The sequence below is a fragment of the Theropithecus gelada genome, chromosome 9, assembly GCF_003255815.1.
Source record: "Theropithecus gelada isolate Dixy chromosome 9, Tgel_1.0, whole genome shotgun sequence".
NCBI lineage: Eukaryota > Metazoa > Chordata > Mammalia > Primates > Cercopithecidae > Theropithecus > Theropithecus gelada.
This window is the reverse complement of record NC_037677.1, coordinates 129,347,228-129,373,764: the sequence shown is the minus strand read 5'-3', so window position 1 is coordinate 129,373,764 and position 26,537 is coordinate 129,347,228. Positions and strand designations below refer to the sequence as shown.

The following is a 26,537-nucleotide window of genomic DNA, read 5'->3' as shown; positions in this document are numbered from 1 at the left end:
AGGTAGCAGGTGCTGTTGGAAGAGTCCATTCCCTGAATTTAGGGTCACGTCAGCCCTGTGGGGTGGGGGCTTGCTTGGAGCCTCCACTCCTCTCTTTTTGCCTGTTCCCCTGTTTTCAAGTGGGAACATCTCAACCGGTTCCACTGCTGTATGTCGGAAGTAGAGAACTTGTTTTGATTTCACAGGCTCATAGATAAGACTCTGACTTTTGAGTTGCTGCTGGAACAAGTTAAGACTTTGGGAGCATGGGTTTTGTAGGAATGTATTTGTACATGATAAGGACATGAGTCTTGGGGGCAGAATGCTATGGTTTGAATGTTCCCTCCAAAACTCATGAATGGGTCGATCTAATTAATGGTTTTAGATTCAGGGGTTATCCTGGGAGCGGGACTGGTGGCTTTATAACAAGAGGAGGAGAGACCTGAGCTGGCACACTCAGCCCCTTGCCATGGGATGCCCTACACCGCCCTGGACTCTGTGGCATCCCCACCTGCGAGAAGGCCCTCACCAGACGTGGCTGAAAGCAACCGTTGCTGGGCCACACACAGCCACAGCAGAGATCCCCAGTACCGAGGTCACTCAGAGCGTGTTTTCCAACCTCGGTGACGTAAAGTGGGAAATCAGTAACAAAAATGGACCTGTGAGAAACACGGGCGCCTTGAAATTAAACAGTTACTTATGATGATCAAATTAGTCAAGGAAGAAGTCACAGTGGAATTCAGAAAACACTTTAAACTGACTTAGATTTAAACTGACTTAGTGAATGGAAATACTACAAATAAAAATTTACGCGACTTAGTTCAAACAGGTTACAGGAAAAATACAGCCTTGAATACAAGAAGAAAGCCAGAAAAAACCTTGATTTAAGCTTTGATTTCGAGAAGCTGGACAACAACAATAAATTACATCTAAGAAAAATGAAAGAGGACAAATCAATACAGCACAAGAAACAGCGAAGTCAAAACCAGCAAAGGAAATCCAAGGCACAAGTTGGTTCCAAAGAGAAGACAATGAAATGGAGAAATCCCTGCTCAAGAAAAAAAGGGAAAAGGCGAGTTTCCAATGTGAGCAAGAAAAAGACCCATCACTGAGATGATGCAGGTGTTGAGAGTTCACACAGAATGTCCTTTACAGCCTTACTCCAATATAGGCGACAATGGACCCAAACGGACCAAGTCCTCAAAAAAGCACAGCTCAGCAAAGCCGACAGAAGCGTAGAAAATCCAAATGATTCAATGTCTGTCAAATAAATTGAATCTTTTATTTAAAATGTTGCTACAAAGAAAACCCAGACCCCACTGGCTTCACCAGTAAATTCTTCCAAAAACTGAAAGAAGAAATAACCACTTTGAAAACTCATAGAAATAAAGCAAAAAACTTCCTCTTTTACTAAGAGGCTTGGTGAACATTGACACTGGAAACTTAGCAGGGACACTACAAGAAAGGAAAAGCTCTCTCATCACTATTACACAAAAATCCTAACAGAATACAGCAAATAAAATCCAGCAGTTGTAAAGGACGCACGTCGGTGCCAAGTGGTTGTGTTCCGTGGGGTTCAATATCATTGGGCACGTTAACAGAAGGAAAAGGAGACAAATCGTAAGATCGCCTTGACAGGTGCAAAAAAGGTATCTTTCATAATCCAACATCCACTCATTATTTTTAAAATTGAGATAGAAGCAAATGTCCCTAATCCAATGAAGAATCTCTCTACAGCCCTAGTATGCATCGTATTTAATGGTACAACGTTGAAAAGTTTTCCACAAGAGTGGAAATGTGTGCCCGATCGGCGCTTGTATTGAATATAGTACAAAATGACTAGAAAAAGAAAGAAAATGCAGAAAGACTGAAAAGAAAATACAGAACCAAGAGACTGAAGAACTCGGGTGCTGTTCCTGAGTGCGGGCCAAGAGGCTCCGTGCTGTGAAGCCACCCGTTCTCTGTGGCCGAGGGTTCACGGAGCCTCTTCCTCCCCCGGTGAGGTCTTAGCCTGGTTCCCCTGAGCTATTAGCAACATAGTTTTCCACAGAGATGGCCTGGCAGGTGGCCCAGGGCTGTGTCCCTTGTGGGGACCTGGGGCTGCGCCACTCGCCTGTGGCCACGGGAGACACAGGGTAGGAGCCGTACAGGGGAAAAATGACAAATCAGACCACGGGCTAAAATTCAGAGGTTCTGTTCATCAAAAATGCCCTGCCGAGAGTCGAGGGGCAGCCACAGAGAATGAGAAGACCTTGACACTAGGTTGCCTGACACATGTGCGTCCCACGTGGGAGAGGGTGTGGGTCCCTTTTAAATAAGAAAAGGAGACACTGATAGAAGATGGCATGAGGTTGGAATCACAAAAGTAGGATTCGTGTGGCCAATAAACGATTTTAATGGTGCTCAAGTTCATTAGTCAGGGAAATGCAAAATTGAAGCCGGACGCAGATAACCAGACACCAACCAGATTGGCTCCCGTGGAAAAGAAGGACACGGCCGTGGAGATGAGACGGGGAAGGGGGCAGCTGAGGCTCCCTGGGCCTCATGCCCGCCCCTGGGCGCAGCAGCCCGGGCAGAGTTCTGGCGGAATCGCTGTAGCTGACGCTGCGCGTCCACACCTGACTCCGCGCCCGGTAGAAATGCTTCGCTGGGGTCCCCAGAGAGCAGCATCGCTCATGACCCCCAACGACAGGAAGCCACCCAGATGCCCTCGGACACAGAAGGGATGAAGAAGCTGTGGCGTTCCCAGCTGCGGTGTCTGCGGCGAGGAGGGTCAGCCCCACGCTCCACCTGGGTGAAGCCCACAGCGCAAGCCAGAGGCCCGGCAGAAAAGCCCGCCTGAGCTGCTAGAATCTGCTGTGGTCCCCTTGTGGGGAGGAGGGCCACTGGCCAGCAATGTCCTGTCTCTTTGCCTGGCCACAGGGTGTGCCCACTGCAAAAGTCCATCAAGCTTTTCACGCATGGGCTTTTACACCACTTTCTGTATATTCTACTTTGATAATAAGTTTTGTAAACACTGCTTTGTTTGTGCAAACTTGAAGCTATGACTCAGAACCACAAGCCTCACAGCTCGACAGAGGGAGGGCTGCCCTTGCGGAGAGGCCCAGGCCTCCAGGAGCCCTCTGGCTGGCCCTCAGGGGCAGTGGTGGCCGCCTGCTGCTGGTGGTGAGGAGCCTGAACCGCGTGCCCGGTCTGGTATTAGACAGACTCACAGTCCACAGGAGGGGATGGGCTAGAGACGCCGCCTGCACCGCCTGACCACAGCCGACTGGCATCCCTGGGCCAGGAAGAGAGGGCCCTCCCCGGGGGAGTGTGGGGGCACAGCTCTGAGTCTGCGCTGTGTACGCGTGTGTGTCCATGTGTGTCCGTGCCTGTATGCGTGAGTGTGTGCGTCTGTGTACATGTGCGTGTCTGTGTCCGTGCATGTCTGTGCGTCTAGGTCCGTGTACACTTGCGTCTGTGTGTGTCTGTGCATGTCTGTGTGTGTGTGTCTGTGCACGGGTGTGTGTGTGTCCATGCCTGTCTGCATGAGTGTGCGTCTGTGCACACATGTGTCTGCATGCATCCATGTGTCTGCACATGTATGTCTCCATGTGTGGTGCGGAGGAACAGGAGGAAAGATGGAGGGAAAGGCACCACTCACGGAGGAGGCGCTGGAGAATTTTCCATTTGTTATTTTGGGTTTGGCGAACATGCACTTCACGTCATGCAAATCAGGTTTCTAAACATTAACAACTGGAGAGAAATGACATTTTGGGGCCGCCGGTGACTCGTGCGTGCCTCTGCTGCCCCCTGGTGCCATCCCCGAGTCACTCCCAGCAGGGCCCCCCGAACCCCGAAGGCCCCAGCCCGGGGCAGGAAAGGCACAAAGCCCCGCTCTGGCTCTGCCGCGAGGTCTCCTGGAAACGAGGGAACAGCACAGCGACGTCCCTGCGTCCTAAATGCGTCCCCTGATAGCCGTTTTTCACCACTCAGGCTTGGCAAAATCTCTGCGTCACTGAACAGCACTTTAACCTCTTGAATGAGATGCCTCCTACCTTTCGGGTCCTCTTTCTGCACCTCTCACGGGACAGGTAAAGACGCTCGTTCCTGTTGAGGTCGTCCCCAGCCCGCTGAGAGGCCTCAGGGAGGCAGAGACCCAGCCGTGGGCTGCCCACACCTCAGCCCCACCCCAGGGAGGCCTGGAACTCCAGCCGGTCCTGAGAAGGTGCCGGACAGACACCAGCTACCAATGACACAGGGCGGAGGCGCTCCAGGGGCGCGGCACACCCCCTCCTGCGACCTGTCTCCCGTACAGGGCCTTTGTGTCTGGTCTGGGCGTCCTGACCTGAAGGTCACTGTGACAGCGGAGTGGAGAGGATGGCTGCCCTCTCCTGCTCCCACTGGCCTGCAGCCAGCCAGCGGTGCCTCTGGCAGTGACCACAGAAGTCACTGGCTGTGGCCAGTTGCCCGGTGCATGACCCAGCCTGTTCTCAGTCCAGGTCCTGACTGGCCATGCACACCCAGCTGTGCCCCTGGAGGCACACACGGGGAGGGCCCTGCTGGGGTGCGTGGTCTGCAGAGTGGGCCTCACTGGGCTCCTCTGAGGTCACTGGAGCTGGGCTGTGAGGTGTGTCTCCATCGTGGCTTGCCTGCGACCCTGGCCCGCGTCCTGCCAGCAGGTCCTGTCTATACGGTGCTGCGTATGAGAAACCCAAGTTCATTACTGCAGCCAAAGGAAAGGTGCAGCCGGTGGGAGGTGAGCAGGGCGGGGAGTGGGGAGGAGGAGCAGGAGGTGAGCAGGGCTGCTTGGGGGGGAGGGGGGAGGAGGAGCGGGAGGGCGCGGGGAGCAGGGGCGAGAGTGGGGAGGGGAATGGGGGCAGGAGGGGGGAGCAAAAGAGGGGGAGGGGAGCAGGGGGGAGGGGAGCAGGGTAGGAGGGGGAGGGGGAGGGAGGTGGGAGCAGGGGTGGGGAGCAGGGGTGAGAGGTGGCGCGGAGCAGGGATGGGAGAGAGGGGAGGGGAGTGGGGCAGGAGGGGAGCATGGGGGAGGGGAACGGTGGGGGAGGGGAGGTGGGCAGGAGGGAAGCGGAGGGGGGAGGGGAGCGGAGGGGGGAGGGGAGCATGGGGGCGGGATGGGAGCAGGGGCGGGACCAGGGGCGGGACCAGGGGCGGGAGCAGGGGCGGGAGCAGCGCTGATGCCCACTGCGCCGCAGAGCTCCCTGCACAAGGGCCCTTTCCTTTCAGAAACTGAAGGCCCACCAGGGAGCCCCTGGGGTCCCGGAGGCGTGGCCTCTCCCCGCCCTCCACCCACAGGGATGGAGGGGTCTGTAGAGCCTGTGACATTCTGGAAACAGATGTAGACGGGGCGTGTGCTTCCCTGGGGCCCAGGAGGCCCATCCGCTGGCTGCACAATGATGCAGCAGCCGCTCCACAGCGTGCGGCCAGGGGACCCCACACGGCGGGAGGGTCTTCCATCCATGCAGCCTTCCTTGCGAGACAGCAGCCCTTTTCCCATTGCCCACCACGCACGGTCCAGCTGCCGCCCTCAGGCCTGGGCAGCAACAGAGGGTGTGTCCACGTTCCCGCAGGCTTCTGCAAGGTGATGCGTCTGGCCATGAGTCCCACCGCCTTCTCCCACCTGCTGGCCTGTGCCCAGCAGTTCCGGAAGCAGACCCAGGCCCAGGTGTACAGCGAGGACATGGCCCTGAACGCAGGCTCGGTGAGGCCCTCCAGACTCCAAGCCACCCTGCCAGGACCCTCTGCCCCCATCCCTGAGAGCCAGGACCCCAGCGAGGTGGGGCGAGGGGTGGGGCGCTAGGCCAGGCTGCTGAAGGGCTTGGGCCATCCCGACACCCAGGCACTGCCCAACTCCCAGGCCAAGTTCCATGTCGGGGGAGAACTCACTCCTTGGACTCCTTGGCCATGCCTGATCCCTGAAGTGCAGACAAAGGGGAGGGACCCTCTGTGGTGTGGGCAGAGGAGACGGGTGGGGGCTGGGGTCTCAGGGTGACCCTCCAGAGGATGGACCAGGTGCTGTGGGGCCCTCATTACCAAGCCGGACGCCCTCGTCCACCACGCTGTTCGCAGAAGGGGCAGGAGCTCGGCCTTTCCGCAGGGGCCTGGCCCTCGTGGGGTCTGGGCCATGCGCCCTCTTTGCTATGGGGACCTCTTGTTTGGGTTGAGTAGGAGCCAGAAGGCCTCCAGGTGGAAGAGAAGGAGTGCCCTGTGCAGAGGCTCAGCAGCATCCTGGGGCCCCTGGAGGAGCTTCTGCAGCCGCTCTTCCCCCTGCTCAGCCTCTCCGAGGCCAGGTACCAGGGATGACGTTGCCGCCGGCTCCCCACCACACCCATGCATGGACACGTGTGTCCAGTGCCGTGGGCAACCACGTGTGCTTGCTGTGCCTTCTCGGCCACCTTTGTTCCAGACTCCGCGCCGCCCGCCTGCTCCCAGGAAGCAGTTCTTCCTGGATCTGCCTCCATTCCTGCCTGGAGGAGAACTGCCCACTGCCCACTCCCCACGGCCCCTCCAGCCCCCGGCCCAAGCGTGGGGTGGGATGGCAAGCACCTCCGAGGGACCGCCCGGGCTCCTTTGATTTGGGGTGGGAAGGAAGGCAGAGGGGACAGATACCTGGCACCGTTTAGCTCGGCTGTGGATCAGAGATGATCCCGAAATCCTGTGGCTCATCCCGGCCCCACCTCAGTGGGACCATCCCAGAAGTGAGCGTCGGGATTCGTGGCGCTGCTGCCTTAGAGTGAAACAAGCTGAGGAGGGGTCGCCTATATTCCAAGCGTTTGTTATCTGTCTGTTTTCGAATATATAACCTGACTTTCAGAGTGCAGATGCCCGTGGTCGTTGCTGATTCAGGGAAGTCGAAGGGCAAAGACAAGGAGAGGAAAATGTCCACAGGACAACACAGTGAGTGGGGCGGGCGCGGCCACTCAGCGCGGGGAGCTGGTCCCGCCAGGAGAGGTGGGGTTGGGATCCACCCACCCATCCAGGAACGCCAAGGGGGGTCAGGAGCCCAGGAGCCCCACAAGCCCTGCAGCCCCTCCCTCTGAGGCCTCCCTGCACATGGGGTCCCTGGAAGGTTCTGTGCACAGCCACGGACTGGGTCGGAGGGTCCGTGCCTCTCCGGATAGGAGGCTCCGGGTAGGAGGCTCTGTGCCAAGCCCCCTGAGAGCACCACGGAACCCAGCACAGCTCCCTCGCGAGGTGGATCGGCAGCCACGCCACACCACGCGTGCTTGCTAACAAAACAAATCGTGTGGAGGGACAGGCGTGATGGGAGGCGGTTCCTCACCCCGTTCTGGGGCATCTGGAGGAGAAGGTGGCGTGGAGTCAAGGCGGGCTGCCAGCCTTTCCCAGCGCCCAGCAGCCAAGTCAGGAGACGGAGCCTTGCGGCCCCGTGGGAGGGGTCCCGTCTTCAGGAGCTGATCTCCCTGCACGGCTGTTTCCCAGACACAGTCCAGCCCGAGGTTGTGGATAAGATCATCCTGGTCGCAGACAGACCTCTCCTGGAGCTGCCACTGGAAGGCCTCTCTGTGTTTGATGAAGGGACAATTTCCTCTGTGTCACGAGAATTTTCTCTTCAGATGTTGTGGAATCGCCTCCATAAAGAAGAGCCAGGTAGGGACTGCCCTTAGCCACCTTATGTCTAATTTTAAAAGGGAAATATTTATTTTTCAGATGAAACAATGTTAGCTCCTATCAAAAAATAACCATCAAATGTTGCAACATTTTTCTAGGCATTTATTCACTCAAAGATATTTACAGAATATAAACACTCACCAATCTGGGCAACATGGCGAGAGTGCATCTCTACAAGAAATTTTAAAATTAGCCGGGCATGGTGGCGTGCACCTGTGGTCCCAGCCACTCAGGAGGCTGGGAGCTGAGATGGCACCACTGCACTGCAGCCTGGGCAACAGAGTGAGGCCTTGTCAAAAATAAAATATGTATGTATATATATAAACACTCAAAACTATTTATAAAATACCTGCTATGTGCCAGTATCCTGGTGCCAACACACAGGGAAGACAAACTTAATGCCGTTCTTGCCCCCACAAACATCTGTTCAAAGGAGGAGACCAGATGTGTAGTGAACAGCCAGCCTCTCCGTTAATCACTCAGACTGTGGAGAGCAATGAGGGAGAGCGCGGAAGGCCCTGGCCTCGGCTGGGATTCGGGGGTGACCGCATTCTGTGACTGAGTGCTGGCTGTGCAGACGTGCCCGGTTTGTGAAACTTCCCCAAGCCCTACACTTGTGGTATGTGCAGTTTTCTGCATGTATGTGGCACTTCAATATCAAAATTAAAAATAAATAGATTGGACTTTTGCTTCCATCTCAGATGAAGTAACAAGGACCAGATTTGTCCTTCCAGCTGAGACAACTGTAAACCAGAGAAAAACACATGAAATGAGGGTTTCAAACACTGACCGGCCCGTCGCGCAGGACGGGGATCCTTGAAAGAGGGGTTGGCTGGTGAGTGCCACGGCGGCCCCCCGCCCCCCGGCTCTTACTCTCTGGGGAGTTTCCAGGTCACAACATTGTTGGGGGGGGCAGGAAGAGCCCAGGGGTCTCCCCAAGTTGAGGACGGGCAGTTTGGAGTCTGGGGAAACCGACAGCTGCAACGTGCAGGGCGGTTCGCCAGGAAGGAGAGAGCTGCAAGGAACGGCCACTCCGAGATCTGCAGAGCCCTCGGCAGGAAGACGGCCGCCGCCTGTGTGCGAGGCCAGGGAAAGAGACAGCTCTGAAAACAGTGAAAAGACGGATAAACACTTAAAACTCCTTTATTTTCAAAATCTCTTTAAAATGTTTTTGAGCAAAAAGTTTAGAGCAAAGGAAAATAATAATGGTTTGGGGTTTTATAACCTAAATGTGAAATGAATAACAGCACCAAAGATGAGAGGGAGGGATGGAAGCAAAGTACGTAAAGGCTCCATCCTCTAGAGAAAGTGGTATAATATTACTTGAAGATAGACTGTGATAAAGTTATAAACTATACATCCTCAAGTAATCAATAAAAACAAAACAACAAGAAAAACAAACAACCCCCCCAAGTTTACAGCAAATACGTAATGAAGAAGATGAAATGGAATCATAAGCAGCCCCTTAATCCAAAAAACACAGAAAAAAAGGGAAGAGAGAACAGATAGGAAAAATAAAAAAGAAATAGCAAGATAGTATATTTCAACCTAACCATATCCATAATCACATTAAGTGTCTAAACACCCCCAACTAAAAGAAAAAGATCATCTGATTAAATGAAAATTCAGCATTCATAATACGCTTCCTCCAAGAAACCCACTTTAAATGAAAAGAAAATGGTGAGTTAAAAAGAAAGGATGGAAAAACCGTATCTCTTAGTATCCAAAGAAGGTTGGCATGGTGAGATTAAATCAGAAAAAGGTGGAGTTCATCCTGGGAGTGTGACCAGAGCTACAGCGAGCCGTTCCGTAAAGAGGAGGCGGCTAATTCATGAAGAGGGTGTGAAACCTAAATGTCTGTACATTGATTAACATCGCGGCAAAATACACGAGACAAAACCCACAGAGCCACAGAACACACAAGACGCACGCAGGGATGGCTGGGGAGGTCAACATCCCTTTCTCAACAGTGATGGAGCAAATATGCATCGAATCAGTCGGGTGTGGAGGATTAAACATGCCAGGCAGCCTCATCTCATGGACGTTTATGTGACATTCTCCCCACGGCAGAAGAATGTACACTTTTTTCACACACACACACGGAACATTTGACGAGATGTACGCTAAGTTGAGCATAAAACAAGCCACAAAAATATTAAAGGGTCCAAATTACCCACAGTAGGTTCTCTGACCACAGTGGAGTTAAATTAGAACTTAATAACAGAAATCATGCCTGGAAAACCCCAAACACTTGGAAACTAAACATACTTCTTAAATACCCATGGATAAAAGAAGACATTAAAAGGGAAATTCAGAAAATATTGTGTTGTGAATGAAGACAAAAACAATTTATCATTACTTGTGGATGCTGCTGATGCGCAAGAAGGGATTTACAGAACTAAGCATGTATATTAGAAAGAAAAAAGGCCACAGAGCAATGACCGCTATTTCTATCTTCAAAAATTAGGAAAAGAAGAACAAATTTAACACAAACATTATCAAGGATGATTAACATAAGAACAGAAATCTAGGCCGGGCGCGGTGGCTCAAGCCTGTAATCCCAGCACTTTGGGAGGCCGAGACGGGCGGATCACGAGGTCAGGAGATCGAGACCATCCTGGCTAACACGGTGAAACCCCGTCTCTACTAAAAATACAAAAAACTAGCCGGGCGAGGTGGCGGGCGCCTGTAGTCCCAGCTACTCGGGAGGCTGAGGCAGGAGAATGGCGTGAACCCGGGAGGCGGAGCTTGCAGTGAGCTGAGATCCGGCCACTGCACTCCAGCCTGGGCGACAGAGCGAGACCCCGTCTCAAAAAAAAAAAAAAAAAAAAAAAAGGAACAGAAATCTATGACACAGGAAACAGAAACACAAACCAAAAGCAAGTTCTTTGAGAAAAATCAATAAAATTAATACACCTCTAGTCAGGTCAGGCGGATCAGGAAAAGACAGAGACACAAATTATCAATATCAAAAATGATAGAGGGAGCATCACTACAGAGTCAAGAGAAGATAAAAAGTAAATAATGAATAAAGCCGTGTCAATAAATTTAACAACTCACATGAAATGGACAAGTTCCTCGAAAGACCCAAGCTTCCACACTCACTCTAGAAGAAAGGGATGGCCTGGATAGGCCCGTATCTATTAAGGTAATAGACAGTTTAGTTTAAAATCTTCCCACAAAGGAAAAACCTCGACACCCAGAGGATGTCTACACACATCCTCCCACAGCAATTAAAGAGGAGAGACGCTACTTCCCAGCCGATTTTCTGAGGCTGGCATTATCCGGACACAAACCCAGAGAAACACATTAGGAGATTTAAAAAAAAGGACCAATATGCCTCATGAATATAGATGCTAATAACATTCTTAACAAAATGTTAGGAAATGGAGCAAAACGAGACGTTACAAGGATTTATATTATGTCCACGTGGATTTTAACCCAGTAATACAAGGGTCGTTTAATATTTGAAAAATCAGCCAATGTGATTCACCATATCCATAAGCTAAAAAATAAAGACTATCCGATGATTGCAATAGATGCAGAAAAGCATTTGACAAAACCCAACATCCACTCCGAATACGAGCTCTTAGAAAACGAGGAGGGGAAGACAGCTTCCTCCGGCTGGCAAAGGACATCCGCAGAACAGCTGTCCCTGAGTGTCGCAGGTCGGCAGGAGGCTGAGGCCGTCCCCCAAGGCCAGCAGCCGGGCAGGGCCACCCACTGCAGTGTCAGCACCGTGCTGGAGAGGAAAAGCATCTAGATAGTTCTTCTCTGCGGGTGGTCTCATCATCTGTGTAGAAAGTGTGATCTAGTGAGTGATTTTGGCAAGGTTGAAGGATACAAAAGTCAAGGTACAAAAACCAATTGCATTTCTATTAACTAACTATCAGAAATTAAAACTTAAAACACTACCATTGACAATAGCTTCCAAGCCGGGAAATACTTAGGGATACATTTGACAAAAGGTGCAAGACTTTGTACACTCATACTATAAAACATTGCTGAGAGAGATTAAAGAACTAAACAAATGGAGAGAAGCATCAGGCTCTTAGGTGAGAAGGCCCAGTATTGCCAAGGTGTCAACTTGTCCTAAAGTAATCTGTAGATTCCACACAACTCTAGTCAAAATCTCCACAGGTTTTTTTTGTTTTGTTTTGTAGAATTTAACAAGTTTATTCTAAAAGTTATATAAAAATGTAAAGGACCTAAAGTAGCCAAAATAGGAGGGCACATGCCACCTGATGTCAGGAGCCCATCACACGGGCGCAGTGTTGACACAGTGGAGCACAGACACGACGGCAGCCGTGTAGACCCGTGGGACGGGGTGGGGAACCAGAAGCGCACCACAGGTGCACAGCCGGGTGGTGGCTGGCGAAGGGACGACGATGCTGAGCGGAGGAAGGGCATCTCCCTGAGTGGCTGCAGTCCCTGGGCGTTTGTAAAACAAAACACAACAAAAACGAGGCCGCACACCACGCATGAAAATCAACTCAAAATGGATCCGAGACCAAAGACGCTCACATTTCTAGCAGAAAACACTGAGGAAAATCTGTATGACTTTCAGCAAATTTAAGAATTTCCACTCTTTGAAGGATATTGTTAACAAAATGAAAAGTTACACTAAGACTGGAAGAATCTGATAATAGTAACAAATTTAGACTATATAAAGAACTCTCAAAACTGAATAAGAAAAAAACAACCCTATAAAAGATTTGAACAGATACTTCACCAGAAAAGATTTAGATAGCAAACAAAGTACGATGGAAAGATGGAAAGATGGAAAGATGCCTGACATCATTAATTATCAAGGAAATGCAAATGGAAACCACAGTGAAATACCCCTGCACGCCTATTAGAATGGGCGAAACTCACAAGGTCGACCAGAGGACGTGCTGGCGAGGGTGTGGAACCGGAACCCTCGTTCTTGGCTGGGGGGAATGGTGAATGCTGGAGCCACTTTGGAAGACGGTTTGGCAGTTTCTTAAGTTAAACGCAGGCCTGTTGTATGCCGCAGTCATTCCACTCCTAGGTATTTACCAAAGAGATAAGGAGACACACGTCCACAGAAACTCATACAAATGTTTACGGCAGCATTATCTGCAATGGCCTAAACCGGGAAACCACAGAAAGGTCCATCATCCACGTGACAGACGCCTGGACACCCAGTGAGCAGATGAGCACATCAGGGTGCGGCCACGTGGTGGGGTCCTGCCTGCCAATGAGGGTCGACCGTCGGTGCCTGGGACAGCATAGACGGGGCTCAGAAGGATTACGCCGAGGGGGGACCGTTGGTGCCTGGGACAGCGTAGATGGGGCTCAGAAGGATTACCCCGAGAGGGGACCGTCGGTGCTTGGGACAGCGTAGACGGGGCTCAGAAGGATTACACCGAGGGGTGACCGTCGGTGCCTGGGACAGCGTAGACGGGGCCCGGAGGGATTACGCCGAGGGGTGACCGTCGGTGCCTGGGACAGCATAGACGGGGCCCAGAGGGATTCCACCGAGGGGGGACCGTCGGTGCCTGGGACAGCGTAGACGGGGCCCAGAGGGATTACGCCGAGGGGGGACCGTCGGTGCCTGGGACAGCGTAGACGGGGCTCACTCGGAAGGATTACGCCGAGGGAAAGAGGCCAGATCCAGGGAGTGCCCGGGGATGGTTTCGTTTTTACAAAAGCCTGGGAAATACAAACTAACGTACAAGTCAGAAGGCAGGTACGTGGCTTCCTGGGGGTGGGGGCTGGGGCTGCGGGAGAAGTTGGGGGAGGGTCGCGGGTGCGGGAGGGAAGGTCGCAGGCGTTTGGGGAAGATCCCGGGGCTGGGTGTGCCGTGGCCTCTGCTGTGGCCGTGACTCATAGGCGTGCACTGTCCAGTCCTGTCACACTGCTCACTTTCAGTGCAGGCAGCTCACTGTGGTCAGCTGAACCTGAGCAATCTAAAATTGGACTCTGTACTCTGGTACTTTGACCCTTCCCATGACCCCAAGCCCTTGTGGAGTCTCCTGCTTGTGAGTGGAATTTTTTTACATGAAATACAGAAAGAGCAAATTTGCATCGGGGTCACAGAAGCTTGCACAAGGGCCCAGGCACAAAGTGGATCTTTGAAGGAGGCGGTCCAAGGACGGAAGCCCCCAAGGATGGAGGCCCCCACAGGTGCTGTGTTCCAGGGAGGCTCCTCCAGGCCTGCCACAGCAGCCGGCGTGGCAGCTTATAGCTGGTCTCCATCTGATTCTGGCCCACCGGGTGCCCTGTCCGTCTGCAGGTCACTGTCAGCCCCTTCTCGGAACTCTGGCTCGCCCCTCTGGCTGCCCTCCTGCCTTCACCACGTGGACGACGTGTCTGCCCTTCGTGGACGTGTCTGCCCTTCGTGGCAGGAGGGCGGCTCCATGGCCCGGGACTGGGTAGGGCTCAGGCTGTGGAGAGGGTGAGCGTGCTGGGTGGAGAGGCAGGGAGGCCGGAGCTGGAGTCGGTTGGCACAGACACGAGGCTCACGGAGGTGTCGGAAACCATTTTTGATAGTGAAGTGTGTCACGTCTCTAGAAAAATGCCCAAATGGAGCACCAGGCAGGAGGCAGGACCTGCTCCCACCCGAGAGCCACCCCTGCTTCCCCAGCCCAGCTCGCCACCCACAGCACCCACCCTCCTGACTGTACTGCAAAGCCAGGGCCTTTTACAACCTCACCTCCAACATCGGCACCCCAAAATCCTGCAGCCTGGGGTGCCTGTTCTTAAACTCTGCAAATGGCATCTGAAGGCACGCACTGCGTCCAGCTCCTGCCTGGCTCCATGGCTGGTCTCTGTGGCTCCAGCTCCTGCCTGGCTCCGTGGCTGGTCTCTGTGGCTCCAGCTCCTGCCTGGCTCCGTGGCTGGTCTCTGTGGCCAGCCATGTTCCACCCTGCACAATTTATCTGCCCCGTGTTACTAGACACCCCATCCGTCTGCATGTCCTGGCGTGCCCGGGAGTCCCAGTCCTTCCGGCTTTTCACCACCCAGCCATTTGTGAAGAGCCTGTTTTGTCTCTCGCCAGTCCTGTGGGGTTATCTGGGTTTTGTTCTTTGAGGTTTGTTGGATTTTCCTGGTATACTTTGGATATAATTTTTATTGTTTGTATCAATGACAAATGTCTTCTCTGTACCTGGTCTTTTCACTCTCTTAAATGTGTCTTTTGATGAACAAAATATTTTAATGTTATTATAATCTAATTTATCAATCTTTTTCTTAATAGTTGGTGCTTTAAGATGTGGCATTTATGGGCATTTACAAATATTAATTATTCCAATCAAAGAACACAGGATATCTTCCCATTTATTTATGTCTCCTTCAACTTCTTTCATCAGTGTCTTACAGTTTCCAAGGCACAGATCTCTCACTTCATAGTTGAATTTATTCCTAAGTATTTTATTCTTTCTGATGCTATTAGAAATAGGGTGGTTTTCGGCCGGGTGCGGTGGCTCAAGCCTGTAATCCCAGCACTTTGGGAGGCCGAGATGGGCGGATCACAAGGTCAGGAGATCGAGACCATCCTGGCTAACACAGTGAAACCCCATCTCTACTAAAAAAATACAAAAAATTAGCCGGGCGTGGTGGCGGGTGCCTGTAGTCCCAGCTACTCGGGAGGCTGAGGCAGGAGAATGGCGTGAACCCGGGAGGCGGAGCTTGCAGTGAGCTGGGATCCGGCCACTGCACTCCAGCCTGGGCGACAAAGCGAGACTCCCTCTCAAAAAAAGTAAAGTAAAAAAAAAAAAAAAAAGGTGGTTTTCTTAATTTCTTAATCAGATAGTTCATTGGTAATATATATAAATACTGATTTTTGTATGTTGATTTTGTATCTTGCAACTTTACTTAATTTATTAGTTCTAACAGTTTTCTGGTAGAGTCTTTGAGGTCTTGTATATATAAGAGCTTGTTATCTACAAACAGATAATTTCACATCTTTTTTTCTGATGTGTGTCCTGTCATTTCTCTTTCTTTTTTAAATTTTTTTTAAATTTCTTTTTGAGATGGAGTCTCGCCCTGTTGCCCAGGCTGGAGTGCAGTGGCGCGATCTCAGCTCACTGCAACCTCCACCTCCTGAGTTCAAGCAATTCTCCTGCCTCAGCCTCCCAAGTAGCTGGGATTACAGGTGCACGCCACCATACCCAGCTAATGTTTGTAATTTTAGTAGAGATGGGGTTTCCCCATGTTGGTCAGGCTGGTCTCAAACTCCTGACCTCAGGTGATCCACCCACCTCAGCCTCCCAAAGTGTTGGGATTACAGGCGTGAACCACCACGCCTGGCCTGTTATTTCTCTTTCTTTCCTGACTGCTGCAGCGGGGACTTCCAGCGCTGTTTAAACAGAAGTGTCAAGAGTGGGCTTCCTTGCCTTGTTTCTGATCTGAGGTGAAAGCTTTGTGCTTTTCACTGTTAGCTGTGGTTTGTCATTAGGTGTGTTTGGGATTTTTAAATCTTTCTTCACCTCATGATCATGAAAATATTCTCCAAAGACATCCTCTAAATGCATTTCTCGTTTCCCACCTTTCACTTTTCCACCTCTAACTGCCATCTGAGATGGACTCTGTGGAGCGGGAGGTGGAGTTTAAGGTTTTCTTCTCTGAGGGGATCCAGCTGTCTGTGCATCGCTTATTGAAACATCCTTCCCTTCCCCACTGCCCGGTGCAGCCACCACCATCGTGGCAGGGGCAGAACAGGAAAGCAGCAGCCGGACTAGACACTCTCACAACAGTGTGGCACGGGCCGCCCAGGGGTGCCCACGGCCCAGCCCCGGTGCCTGTGAGCCTGCGACATCGCATGGTCCTGGGGCTTTGCAGATACGATTCCAGACTTGAGGTGGGAGACGATCCTGCGGATATGGGAGGGCCCAGGTGATGACAAAGCCCTCACACGAGAGAAGCAGGAAGGCCAGAGAAAGAGCTTGGGGGCTGCACTGCCGATGGTGAGGATGGAGAGCGTGGCCGGGAGCCAGGAACGGATTCTCCCGGGAGCCTCTAGGAAGAGGGTGGCCGGGCTGGTGCGCCATTGTGAGCCGGTGAACCCCATTCGGACCTCCGATTCCCAGAACCATCAGACAGGAAGCGGTGCCACGTTTAGCCCCCGTTTTGTAGTAATTGGTTAACGGCAGCCACAGAAACTAACAGAACCCTCACCACAGAGTAACTGAAAATCGGGCTGCCGGTGATCTAAGTCTTTTTGAAATGCATTACCCAGCGGCCACTAAAGGAAAAGATAAGCTGAGCCTTAAGTGTCCTCAGCCGCGAACCGCTGAGTCTGGGGCGCCGCCAGGTGTGGCCGCACCGCATGGTAAAACGCTAAGGGCACCACCAGAGAGCTGGTGTGCAAACTCCCAAAGAATAGAGAAGGAAGAATGAATGAGGAAGACGAATGGGCCAGTTACCTCAATCAAGGCATCCAACAGCCAGTAATGGAGAAACACGTAGAAAACCAGGACAAATAAAAATAAAACAGTAAGATGGTAGAAGTTGGCCAATTTATGTCGTATATCAGAAAAAGTAAATTGGCCAACCCTGCTAACGAGATGACGGGAGCTAAGAGGATGCAGCTGCATGCCCTTTGCAGGAGCACACCCATCGCAAGTGACCCCCACGTGATAAACCAAGAGAAGCGAAAATGAGTAAATATTTAAGAGTAACCCGGAGGGCTGGTGTCTGACTCTCAAGGGAAACAGACTTCAGAGCCAGGCATTATTAGGGACATGGACACCATGAGAATCGAAGGTCCACCTCCTCAGAGACATGAAATAGCCTCCAAATACAAGAAGCAATAAAAAGTAGAAACTGCAGGGTGTGGCCGTTGACCAGCCCCGACGCTGGGAGATCTTACCGTGCCTGGATTACTGACGGGTCTGACAGACAAAGCAAAAAGAGGGAATTTGGGGTGACGTAATTAACAATCTTGGCTTAATAGAGACATGGAACTCTGTGCCTCAAAAGTGGCGATTTGCAATCTTTTCAACTACGCTCGGAATAATCACAAAATTGAGAAGCAGATCCTACCGTGTCTCAGACGCCAGCAGACGGCCCACACCTGAGGCCAGTGTGAGGAGGGCGGAAAGCAGTTCTCCAAGGCAGACTTTTTTCCATCCTCGCACACTTGAAAATTCAAGACCACGCTTCTAAATATCTCATGGGACTCAGAAGAAATGAAATGATCATGGAAATGTCAAAAACTAGCGAGATGTTGCTAAACGTAACTTAGAAGGTGTTGCAGCTGTAAATGTCATGTTAGAATAGGAAAAGCACCAGGAATTCAGAAGCTCAGCACCTGATTTAAGAAGTCCGAGGCGGCCGAGCGCGGTGGCTCACGCCTGTAATCCCAGCACTTTGGGAGGCCAAGGTGGGTGGATCACGAGGTCCGGAGATCGAGACCATCCTGGCTAACACGGTGAAACCCCGTCTCTACTAAAATACAAAAAACTAGCCGGGCATGGTGGTGGGCGCCTGTAGTCCCAGCTACTCAGGAGGCTGAGGCAGGAGAATGGTGGGAACCCGGGAGGCGGAGCTTGCAGTGAGCCGAGATGGTGCCACTCACTCCAGCCTGGGCGACAGAGCGAGACTCCGTCTCAAAAAAAAAAGAAGTCAGAGCAAGGAGGCAGAATAATCTCAGGGACGTGCAGAAAGATGACGCCGAGGAAACATCTCCGATGCCACGGAGAAGAGCAGCCAAGAAAGCCGGAAACGGAAGGAGACACAGCCCTGACGGTGCACCAGAGGCAACCAGAGAACGTGGGAGTCTCCAAGCAACTTTGAACCAACGTAGCAAAACCCCTGGGCAGCAAGGACGAAATACTAGGAGAAAACACTTTGAGATGCCAGGAAGAAAGCAAACCTGAATAGTCTCATAACCAATAAAAAAGCACATCAATGGATTTAAGTCTGCCCACAAAAAAATATCCTTTTCTCCATGTTTCCACTGAATTCTGCCAGACTGTCAAGAAACAATCATGTCAGCATTAGACAAATCTCCCCAGTATCAGAAAAAGTAGACAGCTCCTCCCATCCTTCCCTAGGCCAGCCTAACTCCTCCCAGATGCTCCAGAACAGCACAAAAAAATGCATAAAAAGATAAGCTGTCATCACTCAGTTTAGCCTTTTCTCTCCCCTTTTTCCCACTTCCTGACAGGGTCTCGCTCTGTCACCCAGGCTGGAGTGCGGTGACACAATCACAGCTCACTGCAGCCTCCACCTCCTGGGCTCGAGCCATCCTCCCACCTCAGCCTCCCGAATAGCCTGGATTACAGATGCAGGACGCCATTCCCGGCTAGGTGTTTTTTAGAAACAGGAGCTAACTCTGTTGCCCAGGTTGATCTCGAACTCCTGGGCTCAAGCGATCCTCCCACCTCGGCCTCCCAAAACACTGGGATTACAGGCGTGAGACACTGTGCCCGGCCCCAGTTTAACCTTAAAACGCTACAGGTGTCCTAGAAGAACAGTCGTGTGAGCATTTCAGCCAGCGCAGGGTGAAAGCATTTGATAAAACGCACACATTTACTTTGTGAGCCAGGAACCAAACGCAATGCCCCATCCTGATAAAGAAATCCATCAAAAGCTAGAGAGAGCCTCCTTCTTAATGGGGCTCCCTTAGAAGCAGCCTCTCTGAAGGGGGTGAAGCAGTGAGCCCCATCTGTGCGTCCATTCTGCTGTCTGCTGGAGGCCCCAACATAGGCACATAGGAAAGAAAAGACGGGGCACAAACAGGAGGGAAGTGGCCATCCTTCCCAGGCACACGGCTGTCTATGCAGAGCCTGCAAAAGAAAGTGTTCGTGTAGACAGGGGCCGGTTGTAAATCCCTGTACAGAAGGCCCTGGAACCGGTGAGGGGCCCAGGCACGGCAGGCACACTGGTGAGTGCCCAGTGGGGTGTGTGAATGGCAGCCAGGTGGGCCTTGGAGCCTTTCGAGAGTGGTTCTTCCTTGAGGGCTTTCCCCAACCCCGTGAACCTTTGCATTTCAGAAGTTATTGCCTTGTCAACTTCACAAAAATTAAAATTGCTTGTTTTCACAACTTGTGTTTTTTCATTGAAGTGAAATTTGCATAACATGAAATTAACCGACAGTGTGGCCGGACGGCTGCCTCGAGCTGCTGCCAAACATCCCCCGCCTCTTTCTTGTCTTCAACAGAAGGTGGCGTGAAAAAGGAGGGGAGAAGCAGAGACCCCAAAAAGAGAAGCCTAGTGAAGAAGGGCAGGAAGGTAGGTGGGGGTCTGTGGTGGAGGATCGGGCTGGTGGGCACAGCTGGAGGTCGGGCTCAGGCCCCTGCACCTGGCGTGACCTGCTCTGTGGTTGCAGGGCAGCGTCCCCCGGATCATCCCTGCTGACTGCATCACAGTCGACTCCGACAACTTCAAGTGTATCCTTTGATGAGCCCCAGTGGGGGGACCGAGACCCCACCCTGTGCTCCCATTTCTCCTTGACCAGGACCCAGTCATCGTGGACCCATACGAGGAGGCCCAGGGCCCAGGTGGGTGCTGCACAGGGCTCCCTGTTCAGGCACACGCCAACCTCGGGCCTCCTGCCGCCCTGCAGTTGTGGACAGCAGCTGGTGCCCCACTCCTCGAGGCTCCAAAATCTGCATATGTGCTTGCCCTGTGTTGGCTTTAAATATTTTAATTTGTTGGGGTTTTCTCTCTGGCTGGCCTGGTTCTACCATCACCCCACAGGGCATGGCAGGGCACTGACACATCCACCTGCATTCACCGTGACCCCTCCCCAGGGCCCCGGCCCTGCACACATGTGTCTGATGAAGTACCGTGATCTGTATCCACCCCGTTCTCCTTGCAGAAATGCTGACTCCTGTCTCGGTCACCCAAGACATTTTGGAAAGATTCCAAGACACATTCACTTCGCGATGGGTGGGACATCTGGGAAGCAAGCACTTTCCCAGGTTCGGATCTGGGCTCCCAGGAGTCGTTTACAGTGTGGCAGGTCTCGAGGGTCCAGCGGGGAGCCACTGCCCCCTACTCCCAGCTCCCTGGGTCTGCCCCGCAAGTCCCACCAGGTACAGCAGGCGATGCTGAGACAGACCCAGCTCCTTGAGTCCTCACAGAGACTGGGCAAGGGGCACTGTCCCCACTTTACAGATGGCAACCTGGGGCCCCCAGGGTCACTGATAGCACGTGGTCCAGCAGCAGGGGCTGCCTCTTCACCACCAGCACTGCAGCCCCTCCAGAGACCACTCGCAGACTCTGCCCCCCAGATGCCCTCGGGGTTCTGTGGTCCAGAGGTGTCCACAAGCAGGTAGCAAGGAACCAGAGCAACCAGGGAGAGCCACGGATGGGAGGGGTCGCTCTATGTCACAGGCTCCATGCCAGGGGCGAGGCTGCAGGGGCAGGTGTGTGCAGAGGCAGGTGTGTGCAGGGGCAGGTGTGTGCAGGGGCAGGTGTGTGCAGAGGGGGACGCTGCAGGGGCAGGTGTGTGCAGAGGGGGGCGCTGCAGGGGCAGGGCTGGGGTCCTGTATGGAAGGAGGGAACCCGGGTTTGGCCACTGTCTCCCCTGCCTGGAGTACTGGGGGTGCCTTGACCTCCACGTGCTGGGCCATTGGGAAAGCCCCCACACTTCCCGCAGCCAGCCCCGCCCGGGGAGGGTGTTCATTCCAGCACAGAAGTCAGTGCTCGTGGGGGGTCCCCTTGACTAGGCTCCGTCGGAACCCCTGTGATCAGAGCACAGAGGAGGGAGGCGTGGGCATTGGGAACAAGAAAGAAAGTTCAATTGAATGCACAAGTGGGACAGGCGTGGACCACACAGGATGTGGCCTGCTTTAAGAACCCACGGTGGGGTCTGGTGTAGGTGCCTGGGCACTGTTGACCCGCGCTCTCCTCTCTCTGCAGCCAGGCCCAGTGGGAGGAGGCCCTGGGCAGCTGCAACGGCTTCTTCTTCTATGGGATGGAGAGCTTCCTGTCCCATATATTAGTGGAGAGATTGGTCGCCATGAACTTGCAAGGTGAGAGGGGTCCTCTTGGCACCCCTTCCCCCAGGGGCACAGCACAAATCCGCCTGAGGACAAAACAGGACCACTGTAACCTGCTGGTGCTGCCCCCACCCTCTGCGGCCGCAGCCCCCTCCTGCCCCCCACCCTCTGTGGCCGCAGCCCCCACCTGCACCCCAACCCTCTGTGGCCATAGCCCCCACCTGCCCCCCACCCTCTGTGGCCACAGCCCCCACCTGCCCCCACCCTCTGCGGCCGCAGCCCCTCCTGTCTGCAGGTGGACGACCTCTGCTCCCCCTGCTCCCCCTGCCTGGCCCACACAGACGTGGAAGCCACAGGAGCTTCTGGCCTTCCTGTCCTTCATTTCTGAGTGCCCCCACTCCGCCCAGCGCGGCTTTTCAGACCTGGCAGGCCAGGAGTCAGTGCCGGGCCCAGGAGCCCAGGAAGGCTGGGGTGGGCAATTCAGGACCTCACTGGTCACAGCCCCTCCCTCAGGGCCCCTCTAGTCTAATCATAGGCACTTGGACCTTGCCTTCCCCTTCACTGTCCACCAGCCGTGGAGGGGCTGCCAGGTGTGGTCCTGCCATGCCCGGCACAGTGACACCCCAGCCAGCTCCAGCACAAGGGGGCTTTTGGCAGGAGGTGGGGATGGCACAGCAGGCTGGGGGCATGGCATGAGCAGAGCACATGCGTGGGGGCACATCACCCCGTCACACGCCACGGCCCGAGGGTGGTGCTGATGGAGACAGGAGGCGCGGCCACTCCACACTGCAGGCTGAGCGGTCAGGAGACAGGCGTGGCTCAGCCCTGTGCCAAGGCCACCACTCAGACTCAGCTCCTGTGGCTGCAGCCCCACCGGGATGCCCCCTCTGGATGCCCCCTCTGCGGGGCCGGCCCACTCACTGTGACTTTCTCTGGTGGGGTTGCTGATGACCCCACTGTGCAGGGTTGACGGGAGCCCTTCAGGGATGCGGGAGGCGCTGTGCCCCCCAAGAGGTATGTGGGCCCCGTTGATGGAGCAGAGCAGGTGTGTGGACACTTGTCCCGTGGCACCTGGCACCTGGGGCCTGCACTTGGGTGGGGCCAAGCAGGACCCCCACTCTGCTCTGCAAGCCTGGGCCTTGGCCTCAGAGGTGCCAGAGCCCATCCTAGGTGGAGTTAGAAACGGGCATCTTTGAAAGTTTAACTCCAAGCGAGGCAGTGAGTGAAGCAGAAGAGGCCTCGCCAGGGCTCCCCCGACTCCCCCGCAGCCTTGGCCTCACGCAGCTGGGGGTCCTTTCAGCAGGAACGGCCAGGCTGCCAGTGGAAGTGGGCAGCCATCCCCTGGCACCCACAGGGCTCGCAGCAGGCACGCCCAGGGTTGCACTGGCCCCCGGTCCCTGCTTCCATGGAGGCCCCAGGCCAGGGTGAACAACCCATCCCCAGTGCCCAGGACTCCCCTGCATCCCAGGAGCCTCCCATGTCTCCACCACACAGGGACACGTGGCCCCTCACATCGGCCCCCAGTCAGTGCTGCCCCCCAGTCGCCCGTCCCTCCGTCCTTGGGGAGGGCTCCACCTCATACACCTCATTCATGTGGGGTGCCAGGGTGTCCAGGCATGGTGCGGGCGCCGAGGAAGCTGGGGGGCCCAGGTGGGCTTCCCACACTTCCTGTTGCACAGTCACCTGGAGGAGGCTGTGAAGGGCCTGGGCTCCTGAGGCTGGCCAGGTCCACTGTGGCCAGGGGGTCCCTGCAAAGAACCTGACGATGATGAGGTCAGAGCCTAGAAGTGAGTGGCCAGTGTGCCATGCCCTATCGTGCCCTGGGGGTGCAGGCCCCACTCGCCCACACCCCCACCCCCGCTCCCCGTGTCGGGCCAAGGCTGCTGAGCCGCCCTTCCCACCCTTCCCATCCCGGCAGAGTGCCAGGTGGCGGTCCTGCTGGACCTGGCGCGGTCCTACCAGAGCTTGAGGCGGCACATGGAGACCGTGGAGCACAGGAGGTGCCTGGCTGCTCGGAGTGGGTGGGCGGGGGTGCTGAGGATGGAGAGGTCAGATGAGCGTGGGACCCACGAGGGAGCAGGGGCCTGCGGGGGCGGGTTTCAAGAACGGCGAGAGCTGTCGGGGCGCACATGCGTTCCAGCAATTGGTGAGGTGTGCATGGGGAGGGGGCGACTCGGCTGGGCCCTTGGCGCCAGCCCACAGGAGCCGGGTCTCCACAGCGTCTCACAGCTGTCCCTGGAGGAGCCCGTCGAGGCGGCCATCCTGCTGAGCCTGGTGGGTGTCAAGAGCATCCTGGCAAACCAGTGGCCGACGCTGCTGCAGGACAACGCGCTGCGGGCCAGCATCCTGTGGGAAAGTGCGTGGGCCCCGGGCACCCGGGCCTGTCCCGTACCCCTTCAGCAAGGCTGCCAGGTGTCCATGCCTGCCTGAGGGGATGCTTCTCTCCCAGATCTGTTGGCCGTCGGGAAGCCGGTTGGAGAAACGGTGCGCCTCCTTCAGAAGATGACTGGCGAAGAGGCCGTGAACCAAGGTAGGGGAGGGGCGGCCTGCACCCCGCAGCCTTCAGCACCCTCTGCAGCCGCTGCCCGTGGGGCATGTGCACCCCACAGCCCTGCGGGGACAGGTGTCTCCGCTTCTCCATGGGGAACTGGGACTCCCGACGTTAACTAGGAGCCGGAAAAGGGGAGGGCTTGTTCTTGCCTGGAAGTTGCCGGCGTCTCTGCACTGCCCAGCCCCCCACGGTGGCAGCGACGGCCTCGGCAGCGACGGCCCACAACGCCACGTGGCTCCAGAGCCCAGGCACCCCGTCGGCAGCGACGGCCCACAACGCCACGTGGCTCCAGAGCCCAGGCACCCCCTCGGCAGCGATGGCCCACAACGCCACGTGGCTCCAGAGCCCAGAGGGAGAGCATCGCGCTCGTCAGACAGCTGATTCCTCGCTGACAGCTCCAGTCACACAATCCCCCCGAGCCCAGGGCTCTCTGGGAACCGGTGGGAAATCCAGGAGGCAGCTGTGCCTGGCCCCTCCCCAAGCAAGGACTCGCAGGGGCCAACAGCCTGCACCACAGTGCCCGACGGCCCCGGATATGACCAGGAGTCCCAGCCCAGGAAGAGGCCACCCGGAAGAGGAATGCGTGGGTTGAGGGGTGTGTCCCGTTGGCCCCCTGGAGAGCAGGCTGCCTGTCACATGGCACCCAGCGCCCGTCTGTCTCTCAGCCTCACAGGGCAAAAGTCGGGAAGGGGCACGGGACATGGTCTGTTCTCAAACATGGACAGGTGGAACCCCACCCAGCCATCCTTCAGAGTCAGCCAAACTCTCCAGCCACGGTGAGGCGGGAGTAGCCACAGAGGAGCTTTCCGGGACCCTGAGTTGAGGCGCCCAGCAGTGCACGGAAGGGATGGTCTGCCCTGACTAAGAAGGCTTCCCACAAGGCCTTCAGTATCTACCGCTCACCAGGAGTTTATCGTGTAAAGAGCACGTGGTCCACAGTCCGGGGATGCTGGACCCAAGGATCCCTGCTTGTCGGGGGAGGGAGGGAGCGAGGGGCAGGAGGAAGGTGGACGGAACCCACACTCATCCCTGCAAACGCAGAGCAGGGCGCAGACACGGATACCGCAGACACGGATGCTGCAGACAGGGATGCCGCGGTGGTGTGGCTGGTGTGAGGCCCACACGGTGCTCTGCAGGGAAATCGGGGAAGGGCAGAGCCAGGCCGGCTGTTCAGCTGCTGCTGCTCAGTGGTGACCTGCAAGTTCTGGTCCCTGCAATGCAGGCATGAGCCGGGGTGACTGACACTGTTCAAAAGGGGCAGAGGACGCTGCTCCCTGCAAGGCAACCCTGCTAAGGCCGCAGCCACACCCTAGATGGGCGCCCCCCGAGCAGAGCAGCTCACCTGGCCGAGGGGTAGCGGGGGGGCATTGGGCTTCGGGTTAGGAGGTCCAGTCCTGGTGCCATCACCCGGCTGTGCGGGCCTGGACACCTCGGTGCGGGAGGGGTGCGGGTGGTGGGGGCACCTGGGAGGACTGGCGAATGGCAGTGTGTTCCCCACAGCGCCCTCAGTCGGAGTAGCCGCTGCTCCCTGCGCCTGTGCCTTGGCCCTCACCGGGCTGGACGTCCTGCGGGGCCTCAGGGTTCACAGCTCCTGCCCCTTTCTCCACAGACGAGGCTTCTCAGACCTTGAAGGACAAGCTGCCGCTGCTCCAGAGCGCCGAGCTCCTTCCCACCACGCTCAACTTGGTCCTGTATGGGCTGCCGCACCACGCCATTGGCTAGCACAAGCCTGGACCTGCCTCCCGTCAGCTGCTGTGGCCCTAGCACCTGCCTCTGCCCTTGGCTCTGCCCCTCTGCCAACCCATCCCCACCTCCTGGCTCCCATCCCCAGCTCCCAGCTCTCTCTCCCCTTCCTGGGCCTCTCCCCAGCCCTCGGTGCAGCCTCAGCCAGAGATCCTTCCCCAGTGACTTCCGGCAAAACCGCCTTTCCCTGGGGTGAGGCACCCCCGGCAGGGCCTCCAGGTGCCCGGTGCACGGCTCAGAGCCCCAGCAGATGGAGCCTCTCAGCGCTGCACCGGGTACTAGTGCTGAGTTGCTCAGACCAGAAGCGCTGTTTGGACTGTGAGCCTGTTTTTGATTTGAGTGTTTCAGTGAACAACAAAAGCCAGTCTCTGTGTGTGGTGTCTGTGACTTGAGGCTCCGGGTGGGGGGCTCCTGGCCCAGCACCTTCTGGGACGCTGGCCCGCGAGAAATGCGCCCCCTGAACCCAGCAGCTTTCCAGCGTGGAGGTGGGGGTGGGGCTCACTCCAGCCCAGGCCACGTCCCCTGCACATGTGCAGGGCCCCTCAGAAGGAACCTTCCAGAACAAAGAGGCTCGTGGCGGGGCGGAGGGTCTGTGCCAGCGAGCACCATGCAGAGCTTCTCGTGAGGAGATGCTTTTCTTCCGTGCACACTCCTGGTGGCTTCGGCGTCCAGGGGCTCCTGGGGGAGAACAGGTGCCTCCAGATGGCCTTTCTGAGCTTCTG

At 55.2% G+C, this 26,537-nt stretch overlaps 1 protein-coding gene across 1 annotated transcript in view; it reads left to right on the top strand.

Annotated features, from left to right (window-relative positions):
• The window catches only part of CFAP46 (cilia and flagella associated protein 46), a 119,610-nt gene extending 93,403 nt beyond the window's left edge, over positions 1 to 26,207 (top strand). The window contains 14 exon segments of the mRNA XM_025395562.1: positions 3,955 to 4,052; positions 4,641 to 4,717; positions 5,547 to 5,677; positions 6,145 to 6,266; positions 6,791 to 6,873; positions 7,417 to 7,584; positions 19,736 to 19,806; positions 19,904 to 19,964; positions 20,040 to 20,075; positions 20,396 to 20,498; positions 21,442 to 21,554; positions 23,440 to 23,521; positions 23,971 to 24,051; positions 25,682 to 26,207. Of these exon segments, the coding sequence (XP_025251347.1) occupies positions 3,955 to 4,052; positions 4,641 to 4,717; positions 5,547 to 5,677; positions 6,145 to 6,266; positions 6,791 to 6,873; positions 7,417 to 7,584; positions 19,736 to 19,806; positions 19,904 to 19,964; positions 20,040 to 20,075; positions 20,396 to 20,498; positions 21,442 to 21,554; positions 23,440 to 23,521; positions 23,971 to 24,051; positions 25,682 to 26,207 (1,752 nt within the window).
• Positions 26,208 to 26,537: the final 330 nt, after the last annotated feature.